Source organism: Sinocyclocheilus anshuiensis, unplaced genomic scaffold, assembly GCF_001515605.1.
Source record: "Sinocyclocheilus anshuiensis isolate Anshui unplaced genomic scaffold, SAMN03320099.WGS_v1.1 scaffold363, whole genome shotgun sequence".
Taxonomy (NCBI): domain Eukaryota; kingdom Metazoa; phylum Chordata; class Actinopteri; order Cypriniformes; family Cyprinidae; genus Sinocyclocheilus; species Sinocyclocheilus anshuiensis.
In genome coordinates, this window is record NW_015552568.1 from 607435 (window position 1) to 619538 (window position 12104).

At 35.5% G+C, this 12104-nt stretch overlaps 1 protein-coding gene across 1 annotated transcript in view; it reads left to right on the forward strand.

Annotated features, from left to right (window-relative positions):
• LOC107664971 (disabled homolog 2-interacting protein-like) overlaps nt 1-9154 on the forward strand; it is a 122505-nt gene extending 113351 nt beyond the window's left edge. The window contains exons 14-17 of the mRNA XM_016455677.1: nt 1795-1947; nt 4699-4901; nt 5139-5226; nt 6889-9154. Coding sequence (XP_016311163.1) covers nt 1795-1947; nt 4699-4901; nt 5139-5226; nt 6889-7056 — 612 coding nt within the window. The 3' untranslated portion in view covers nt 7057-9154. The remainder of the gene's footprint in view (nt 1-1794; nt 1948-4698; nt 4902-5138; nt 5227-6888) is intronic.
• Nucleotides 9155-12104: the final 2950 nt, after the last annotated feature.

Consider the following 12104-nt stretch of genomic DNA (forward strand, 5'->3'; position numbering starts at 1 on the left):
TTTCCAGGGAAAGGAAATATTTAATACAGAAGCCGTAAACTGCAACATGAAAAATAAGACATTTCCTATGAAAGCCCATTTTCTGCCATGGAATAATAGATTAAAATGAGTAGATTCGACTTTTTATGTCCCTCTCACAATTGAGATGAATGCAATTATGAAAAAATAAGTCACAATTTAGAGTTTGTTTCTTCAGTTTGGATTTTGTTTGTTCAGAATTGAAAGAAACAAACTCCAAATTGTTACAATTTGTAAGTCGTAAATTTGTAATTGTTACAAGTGTATGTTATTTATTTATTTATATATTTATTTATTTTAGGAAATTAAAGCTATGATTTTTGCCTGGACAATAAACTTTTTTAGAAAATCAAATAGATAAGACCCAAGTTACATCTGGAGATCAAAATATCATTGAGGATTGAGGGTTGGCTCTTCTTGAGTTATCCTAATAAGCAGCCACCTAACAACCCAACAGAAAACCCTAGCAACATACATGCTAAAAAGCACTCCGAAATCCACAGCAACTGCATAGCATCACACAATGACAATTAGAATTGTGGCGGCAGGTTTTGCAAGGCAGGCGCCATTCACATTTTTTCAGACTTGTTACAGTTCTAATATATCCAAATGTCTTTTAAAAAGTTTTTAACATTTTGTTTTATTTGTTTAAAATTAAATTAAATTAAACGTTGTCAAAAATTTAGATGTAAAACTAGTGGCTATAATGGGACTAATGTATTTTAGCATGAATGAGATACTATTATACTATTATTTTTAGAATAATTTGATTATTTAATAATTAATATTAATTATGAATATGTTATTGTTATTATTTTATTCATAGTTTTATATATATATATATATATATATATATTCTGTTTTTTATTTTAGGAAATTAAAGCTATGATTTTTGCCTGGACAATAAACTTTTTTAGAAAATCAAATAGATAAGACCCAAGTTACATCTGGAGATCAAAATATCATTGAGGATTGAGGGTTGGCTCTTCTTGAGTTATCCTAATAAGCAGCCACCTAACAACCCAACAGAAAACCCTAGCAACATACATGCTAAAAAGCACTCCGAAATCCACAGCAACTGCATAGCATCACACAATGACAATTAGAATTGTGGCGGCAGGTTTTGCAAGGCAGGCGCCATTCACATTTTTTCAGAAATATTATAAACCTAATCATTGTTATTATTGCTACAATCAAGAAAAAGATACTTTTCAAAGTTCCATGTTCTCAAGAGATAGCATTTTAAAACCGATCACATGCTTTATGTCTCAATAGGTCTGTGAGTTGCTACATTCCCATAGCTAATTTAGATACCACTAAATTAGCTAGCACTCGGCTGATATCCTTAAAACAAATTGGCACTCAGATCTCTCAGGGGTTAATGAGTCTTTTGGTGCATTGATGGTACATCGAGGCTCTTAGGTTGAGACGAATGCGCAGCCCTCTCACCGTCAAAGGCGAAAGGAATGGAGCAGACAAGCAGAATTAATTGCTGGAGCGCAAGCACTGCGCTAGTGATTAAATGGCTGCTCACATTATCCAGACTGTTACTTTGATGTCTGTGGAATGAATCTTCATTAAAAAATTATCAAATGTTTTTCCTAGCAAGCACAAGTGTTGTTGTCACCTTGTAAAGTTTTAAGGCAGTTGTTTGTTTGTGTGCATGAGTGAAAACTAACAAATTTGAGAGTAATATAGATGTTAGAATGGCTAATTATAATACAATTATGTATTTGTGTGTGTGTGTGTGTGTGTGTTTGAATTAACTTTTATTAGGCTCCATCTCCTGTGAATCCCAATGCATTGGACCGCACTGCTGCGTGGCTGCTGAATATGAATGTGCAATATTTGGAGCAGGAGGGAATTGACCCAGATTCGAAACACCGGGAGGACTTTCCAAACAAGGAGGATCTCACCCCAACTGAAAAGGTAATAATGAAACCTCATCCTGCGGCTCGGCAGCACGAAAAACAGCAGTATATGCAGAAATACAGCAGGCTTACTGTTTGTTTGATCAAAACTGGCCTCCCACGGGCACACAGACAGGAAGCGCTTGCAGACAATGATGATTTCTTATAAAATATATTAGCTAGTTTCACTATTTGTCATCTCTGGAACATAATGGACTTTCTGTGAGGACATGTTTATGAATATTATTAACGTCATGCTGATGCTGCTAGGTAACCTTTCCGGGAATGACCAATCATTAGCTCAGCATTTGCCATAATGCCATTCAAAAAAGTTTTTTTATTTTTCTTTATTAGTACTTTTATTCAGCAAAGAAGCATATAATCGATCAAAAGTGACAGTGAATATGTTTATAATGTTACAAAAGATTTATATTTCAAATAAATGTTGTGAACTTTCTTTTCATCAGAGAGTCCTGAAAAAAATGTATCACAGTTTCCACAAAAATATTAAGCAAATATTAAACGTTTTCAACATTAATAGTAATAAGAAATGTTACTTGGGCAGTGAATCAGCTTATTAGACTGATTTCTGAAGGACCATGTGACAATAAAGACTGGAGACATGGCTGCTGAAAATTTAGGAATAAATTACTTTTTAAAATATATTAAAATAGAAACAGTTATTTTAAATTGTAATAATAATAAATATATAAATAATAATATTATTTATAAATATAGTAAATAAGTACAGCCTTTGTGAGAATGAGACTTGTCAAAAAGTATTTTAAAAATCTGACCCCAAACTTTTAAACATAGTGTAAATTGCTATCCTAAACATTTTAAACCATTTTCCAAGAAACACTGAACTGTCCAAGGTTTTTGTTCCGAGCACCCAGATTTGAGGATATTTTAGGCTCAGATCCAGTTGCTTAGTCACTGCATTGTGTCCTAAACTGATACGAGGACTGTGGATGTCAAACTGCAGACAGGTAGATGTTCGAAGAGCAAGACTGCAATTGAAACAGACTTTAGATGAAGCTGACTTTTGATCTCTGTAGTGTTGTAATTTTGGAGGACAGGCTCAAATCACTATACTGCAATAATGGAGAGCACACGCCTGGCTCAGGCTTGTCTGCCGTCTCTTTCCCCGGCTCTTTAATGAATAATGAGCCCGTCGGAGTGCACTGAGTGTGTACACTCACATACTCAAGCTTCTCCCTCAGCAGAACCCCAGTGCATCTGTGCTGTTTGAAGCTGTTAATGTAAGTGATACTGTGAAGATTGGTTGAATCCTCTACAGGGAATGTAGCTTATTGCACAACAGTGTTTTAGTCTAGATGCAAAATCACAAGATGAAAAAACACAGAAAACTAGGCTTATTATTCCAAGTCTTTGCATATTTATAAAGCAGTGGGTTTCTGTATCTATAAGCCCTTAACCAAGCAGAATCTCAAGATGGAGACTATCAAGAGTGAGTTCTCAAAACATTTCTTCTCCAAACGACTGCATAAAACATTTTGTGCTACACTTTCTTAATATCTGAATTGCCTGAAGCAACAACACAGCAAAAATAATTTTCTAAATCAGTATGTCTGTTTTTTTTTTATATAAAATATGTAAACATCCCAAAAACAAGATCAATTTACTTGAAGAGCTAAAAATGTTAAGATATGCTGTCTTTATTTCTAGTCAATGCAACAAAGACAAGCCTTTTAAATACAAAGTTCTGTCATGAAACTCTACATGGCGCAGTCCGATAGGTGGCAGACACATTGATTTCAAGTTGACTTTGGTAGTTGTTAGCCGCATACTCTACTGTGAGCTACAGGATTGCCCAAAACACATGAAAAGTGCATCTTTGAAATATTCAGTAGCACCTATTTAGATATATTTCATACAGCTTTGCTGGATTTCCCGGGCTTAGCAGACAGATACGGGATGATTAGCAGGGCTCTGTTTGTGTAATATACAGAGTTCTGGCATGAAACTCTAGATGGCGCAGTCCGATACTCAGTCTGACCTAATGACATCATTATCACATGGCACAGCTGATTGATTCGCTCCTGTATCAGTAGCCAATGAGCTCGCTGCTCAACATTCAAATATATAACTAGTGCTTGCTGTAGCAGTTGCAGCACACTTCAGAAACCCTCCACCTTCCCCAGCTCCACCTGTATAGATCTGCTACGGGGTTATTCATGTATGTTATATATGGGGGTTATTTCATATGTGTTATATGTGCAGCAGCAGTATTTCTTACATGTTCACAGCAGTATGTTGTGGATGTATTGGCAGTAGCAAGTCTGTACTTGCTCTGCCGCAGCAGCATAGCAGATCTATTCCGCCAAGACCAAACACATTAACATTGTCATGTGCATTACCATGCTAAACCCTCCAAGAGTTGTCATGATAGAAATATATTTTTTCAAGTGAAAATTACGTAAAATAATATACGTGTATGCATGTGGCAGACACATTGATTTCAAGTTGACGTTGGTGTTGTTAGCAGCATACTCTACAGGATTGCCCCAAAATACATGAAAAGTTCATCTTTGAAATATTCAGTAGCACCTATTTAGATATATTTCATACAGCTTTGCTGGATTTCCTGGGCTTAGCAGACAGATACGGGATGATTAGCAGGGCTCTGTTCGTGTAATATGCATTTCAAATCACAGCCGTACACACCCGAGAACTCCCTCTTTACACAGCTTTTGTTGCTCTCTAATCCTGCTATTAGAGTTCTTCATTCTCTCTTTCTCCTCCTCAGTATCAGCAGGAGATTGCTGTCCTGCAGGAGAAGCTGCGTATTTCTGCTAAGAAGCTGGAAGAGTATGAATCTCACATGAAGAGCCAGGATGACCAAACCCAGAAGATGCTCCTGGAGTACCAGGCCCGGCTTGAGGACACGGAGGAGCGATTACGCAAGCAGCAGGATGAGAAAGAGCACCAGATGAAGAGCATCATCACCAGGTGACGATTTAGTGTGGTCTTGTGATTAAAGATCTGATCTAGAAACTGAAACATTGTAGGTTCAAACCCCATAAGTGGTGATCCATTAGAAATTACTAGGGTTCAAAATGTACTGTTTGAATATGTATGCATCCTACATAAACTTCTGATGGAATTTTAAGTATTATTCTCTAGTTCAGTTAAGCACTGAAGTAGCATCTGTAGCATAAAGATGGATGTGGCGATTTTATGTTTCAGGTTGATGTCAGTTGAAGAGGAGCTGAAGAAAGATCACGCAGACATGCAGGCAATTGTAGACTCCAAACAGAAAATCATCGAAGCCCAGGTGAATTAAATATCAAATCATTGTTTATATGTCTTTATTAATTTAAATTTTTTAATAAATAACATTTTCAAGCCAAGGCAATGTTTGCTGTAATCAAATAGTTTTCATGATGTCGTTCGACTGATGCTTTTGCATCTAGAATCTTAATTTAAGTGAAAAATGACACGCTATACTCCATCGAACACTACTTTAAACAGCATTTAGCAATTTTTTGTATAATTATTATGTGGTTTAATGAGCTCATATTAAATGAGAGACTAAAAATATTTGGTCACACAGCAGTGGTATTTGCAAAAAAAAAGTGAACTGCAAAAAAGACTTAAAATATACACTTTATCATATTTATACTGTTTGAGATCAGTATGATTTAAAAAAAGAAAGAAAGAAAGAAATTAATATTCAGACTTTTATTCAGCAAGGATGCATTAAATTGATTAGTGACAGTGAAGACTTTTACATTGCTACCAAAAAATAAATAAATGCTGCTATTTTTAACTTTTTATTTACCAAAGAACCTTGAAAAAAATCTTTCATGGTTTCCGCAAAAATATTACCAAACAACAGTTTTCAACATTGATAATAATGAACATTTTTCGGAGCATCAAATGTTTTTTGAGGAAGCCAGTCATTTTAGAATGATTTCTGAAGGATCACGTGATGCTGAAGACTGGAGAAATTAAGCTGAAAATTCATCTTTGCATCACAGGAATAAATTACATTTTCAAATACATCAAAATAGAATTAAAAAAATAATAATATTTCATAATATTACTATTTTTTACTGTAAATAAAAAAATTGTAAATGTAAATATATAAATGATAACTGTTTTGTGAGCACAAGAGACTTTCAAAAACATAAAGATAAAAGACATTAATAAATCAAATAAATAGATTTGTGACATTAATCATGTTTGTACAAAAAAAAAAGAAAGAAAAATTAATTCCATTGAAGCACAAGATGCTTTTTGGATCATTCTCAAATCAGGCTGGAGAAAATTATTATCAGTTATTATTATTATAATTATTATCAATCGGCTTGAGTGCCGCTGTCATTAAAGCAATAGGGGTGCATACTGAATACTAAAAAAAATCAATGTTAACTTTTCACTCAAGCTGTTATGCTGTCAATATCATTTAAAGTATCATTTTCTATAAAACAAGAAAAAAGCACTATTTTCAATAATGGTCTCAGGTGTTTGTATTGACTCATTTGCAGGGTCATAGCGCCCTCTTGTGTTTGGTTTAGATTTCAGCATGATGTTGTGAGTTGGTCTCTGAGGTTTAATGGTGTTAATGTATCTGAAAGCTTAATGATGAACGCCTGTGTCAGCATCTCTCGTAAACAGTTTGATGAGCATAAAAACCACCCACTGTGGACTCGCTTTAGCACTCATCAAAATCATTAAAGACTGTTTACATCATAGATTTATTTTATAAAGACAAGGAGAGATTACTGCTATCGCCGCATGAATTTTAATTTAAACTCTGTGAATTCATTTTATGGTGTTTAGACGGCGTAACTAGTCTGTAATGTTTCAAACTAGAGAGTGCCAGTCACCTTGCGTCCTTTGCGGAGAAGAAAGACTTTAATTAAACATTAAATATCATGCACTGTTAATCACCTTCTCCTATCTGACCTGCATTAATGGTCACTCCACACAGGAGAAGAGAATCGCATCCCTGGATGCCGCAAACTCCCGGCTAATGAGCGCTCTGTCTCAGCTGAAGGATCGTTACAGCATGCAAACGAGGAACGGCATCTCTCCCACCAACCCTACCAAGCTGCAGATCACAGAAAACGGTGAATTTCGGAACAGCAGCAACTGCTAGCGTGGACACAAACACACAACACAGGCCTAAGGGTCTAGTGATGGACAAGGGCTATGGGTAACTCTCTTACAATACGGCGGGGTTCAATTGACTTCACAAAGTCCCTAGTACTGGGTCGAAAATAACTCTTGGGAACGAATTGGATAGAATTGCACAATGTTGTTTTTTTCATTCAGAATATAAAGGCTAATGTGTCTTTTTGAATCCTTTTAGGTTATTAGCCACACACAGATGTCCCATGATGCTTCATTCATAGCCCTTGACACGAGAGCCACTCGGTCACCGATGTAAGCCGTGACCAGATTCTGTATCATCTCTAGATTTGAACTGTGCATATACGTACATCTTTTGATTGGGCTTGGCATGATAATAATGTAATTATTTGTTGAAACACTATTTTCCGCTTTCTTTTTATTGTGTACATTTCATGTAAACGTCACTTTTGTTGCTTGCGTCACTCCAGGGCAGCAGTAGCACAAACCGCTCGCTTTTTTTGTAAGGTTAAAGAGAGGACTTTTAAACATCGCATTTTGTTGCATACTTTTTTTGTATGTGCTTAACATTTTAGTCTATACAGAGGCGATGCGCCTCTTTAATGTATATAGTTTTTTATGGGCTTTTCAGAGAAAAGAGATTTTCTTTTTTCGTACAGTGTGTATTTCCTGTGCTGAGGTCTGCTGTACTTTATTTAGAAGAAAAACAAACGAAACAATGTAAGCTCTGATTGTATATTCAGGTGCTGCTTCTAGACAGGGCAAAGACGACGACACACTTTAAGCCCTCTGCTATCAACGCCGTGGATAGAAACGTCCTCATACTGCTTGCTGTTGGCCAGTATTAGACTCCGTATCCAACATCGTACCTGTAGTACAATCGGTGTGTGTCCCCTACGATGTCTTTCTTCCATTCTATGCACTTTCTATAGCATTAGAATGGACCCTTTAACCAAAACCTGCTTCTGTGGACTTGTTATAAAGGCTATTCAGAGCAGCAAGTACAAAGCATATAGCATTCAGCACTTGAGTTGATATGTGAAGGGTACGTGGCTGGTTTTTTACTTAAAGGTTGTGATGTTTTCTGCTCTTCAGATGCAGTTTGCATCAAACGAGTAGCACGGCAATAGTTGCATCAACCCTGCTGCTGACAGACCCTTTGCTCCGGTATCAGGCGAACCTGTTTTAGCTTCACTGAACTTTATTCAAATCAGGTTCGTGGAGAAGAGTTTGAAGACTGTCAGTGTTTCTTTATGTATAAATATTCACATCAGTTTATTTGGGACAATAATTTTGGAAAAACTGCAAGGGCAAACCACTTTGTGTATAAACGTCATATCAGACATCTCCATTTTTTTAGTATTCTCTCTGTTTTCGCTATATATATATATTATTTTTTTTTATCATACAAGCTCGAGAGAAAGTATGCTCTGTTTAACTGTTTTTTGGAATTGATTTGTTTAATTTATGTTTTAAATTATGTTTAGTTAATTTATTTATTCAGCTACATTTGTTGTTTTAACCCCAAAATTAAGAGTACTCGTTGAAGTTTGAATGCTGAGTGTGAACAGAACAGAAGTTGAGCTCATCTTTTCCCTATTCCTAGTTTTGACGTGACGTCACACCCCTACAGGAACGCCCATCTGGAGGGCAAAACACACCTTTCCGCCACTGACCGCAAGTTATTGTTACGAGGCTTGTATTAAGTAGTAATATAGTAAAGACACTATATTACTATATTATTAAGGCCAAATTCAGTATACACCTTATTAATGATGCATACGTTGTACAGGCAGGCAGATGAACCCAGAATATAAACACAATGTGCAAAGTTTCACATGAAATTTTTCCCATAAAAAAAACACGCATTGCATTCTGGGATCATCTGCTTGCCTATACAAAGTATGAACAGTATCATCAATAAGGTGTATACTGTTATTGATATTTTCATATCACTCTTTTAATACATTAAGGTACTTTAAGTGTTTTTCACATTAAACATTTCTGAATGTCCCAATGTTTTTAGTGATCGAAATATTGCGGCAAATGGCCAAAACTTGCTTTTTTTTTCTCCACATGTCTTTGATTTACTCGTTTGAGAGGTGATCTAAATATTTGTGGCTTGGAAATGGATGGAAAATTGACAGGCTTGTGCTGCAGTTCCATGGATGTTTTGCCCTCCAGGTCTTCGAGCCAGTCACGTGACTGAAAACTATGAATTGTGATGTATATCCGGGTGAAATGGCTTCTTGAACGAGAAAAAATGTAGGACTGGACTTGATTTTGTTGGTGGGGAATTGAGTGGATTGTTGGATTGTTTGCTAATTGCTGTGATCACATCTGAGAAGAGATGTCGTTGCAAGGGGAGAGCACATGAGGACGCATTAATTAAAAAAAATAATAATAATAATGAATCATTTATAGTAAACACTGCAATATTCCATAAAAAAATAAGAATTTACCATTTTGGTTTCATTTTCATTTTTGGTTTTCACATGCAAAATCCAATCATTACAAAAGCAATCAGTCATTTCATGTGTGGGCGATAGATTTCCCAGTTTGCAATGGGTTCATGTTGATCACGTGAATTCTCCAATGCTGACCAACAGAAAGCTGCTTGGTTTGAAAGTGACTTCTGTGTGAGTTAGGCTTCATGTGTCACTACATTATTCAGAATAAACAAAGGACCTTTTTTGCCTGTGAACTTTTGCAGAAATTCCGATAATGTGACCACATCTTTATACTTGCCTGTTTTAATACAGAGAAGTTGAAAACAAGCAAACAAAACATGTCTGGACTTCCTATAACAAACTTTTGAAGGCAATAGTATGGCACATTAAAACACTTACATTTTTTTTTAAACTCCCTTAAAGGGATAGTTCACCCAAAAATGAAAATTTGATGTTTATCTGCTTAACCCCAGGGCATCCAAGATGTAGGTGACTTTGTTTCTTCAGTAGAACACAAACGAAGGTTTTTAACTCAAACCGTTGCAGTCTGTCATATAATGGAAGTGAATGGGAATCACGGCTTTGAGAGTCAAAAAAACATACACAAACAAAACCAAATTAAACCCTGTGGTTCGTGACGATACATTGATGTGTAAAGACACGAAACGATCGGTCTGTGCAAGAAACTGATCAGTATTTATATTGTTTTTTACCTCTGATTCACCACAATGTCCGAACTGTCCTGAGCACGTTCTCAACAGCCGGCGCAACGGGTGCGTGACGCGTCTTCTTCTTCTTCTTGCTTTACGGTGGATCGCAGCCTTATAAGTGCATTACTGCCACCTATCTCTCAAATGGACCATTGACACTCCTAATTGAGATTGTAGATAGAGTGTCAATTCACTTCCATTATATGACAGACAGACTGAAACGGTATGAGTTAAAAATCTTCGTTTGTGTTCTACTGAAGAAACAGAGTCACCTACATCTTGGATGCCCTGGGGGTAAGCAGATAAACATCAAATTTTCATTTTTGGGTGAACTATCCCTTTAATACGTTATGTGAAAGTCAAAGGGCTGCTGTTTAGTGTCACTTAATTTAAAGGAAGACAACTTTTTCCTGTTTGGCATGATTATATATCAAAAACCATGTAAAATCTCCACAGTGTTTTCTGCTTTACCTCTACATCTTTTGTATGTATGTTTCAGAGCTACGCTAACAGTTTTGCCACATGTACATACATGATCAGAAGACATACCAATATATGAGAATTAATTTGTGTTGAAGAAAATGTTCAGTGCAATTCTTGTACAATTGCCTCTAGAATTATTAAAGTTTTATTTAGCTATTTCAAGGTTCTTACTTTATTCGTTAGTTTACTGTACAGTCCGAGAAAAATACTGTTGTTGAGAAAAATATATATTGTTTCACTTGTGTAAAGTTAAGTAAATGCTATGGACAGAATGTATATATCCATGTAGAATGCCATTGTCAAGATGGGTGCACTTCAGTGAGTGCCATTCAAAATAAAAGCAAAGTATTTGTCCATGAGTGTTATCACCAACGTCTTTCTTTAAAACATCAGCTGTGGTATAATAAAATAAAATATTTGTGATGTATATAAAGCAAAACCTTTTATATTTGATAAAAAATACACTGCTACTTTTGAATGTAAATCAATGGAGAAAGATGCTTTTGTGTAATTATAGCTAACTGGACCATGCCAACCAAAACCTTGACCTCTTCATAATGGTAAAATCAGTCTCTTTTAAAATGTAACAGTGTTGTTTGAGACCATAGTGCCATCTAGTGCTTTTCAAGTGGATGTGCACATAGTTTTTGTAATTGATTTTTTTAAGGCAGATGTATATTGATTAGATATAGGATATTGATCCAGTTTATAGCATTTATGATGTTTATACAAACAACTGAACCATATTGACAATCTAGATTTGAATTTTCTAAAAAAAAAAAAATAGCAGTGCTTGAAGGTAGAAAAATAGTATATATATGCATACAAAGACCTGAAATATTAAAATAATATTCGTGGTATACTGTATCAGATGGTTTTGACAGAACTGTGCACAAGTTGTACGTTTATTTATTTATTTAAGTTTGAATTCAGGGATGTCAGCCTTTTTAATATTAAATAATATGCAAACAAAACAGCCTCTTGCTGATTTCACGTCAGCCTCATAAGTAAAGGGGACAAATAAATGGTTAAATAATATGCAAGCAAGACGAGACCAATCACAGTTCATCGTGAAGGTTAATGTAAGAAAAAAGACCAATCGAAATGCAGTATGCAAACACGATGAAGTCGACGAACTTGGTTGCATTTAGGGATGGGCGATACCCCTTATTTTGTTTTTGATATGATACCGATATTTTTCAAGGCAGTATCGGCGATATCGATACCGATTCGATACTTATGCACTAAACTTTTAAATTATGAAATGTATTAAATTATTAAATTACTAAGAGTAAAATGGGTAATGAAAACCACTTAACTTTGTTTAAAACGCATTTTAACCCGTTTAATCCCAAATTTTTCCCAGACATGAAAATATCCAAATGATGTGTCATTAGTAACCCTTTGAAATA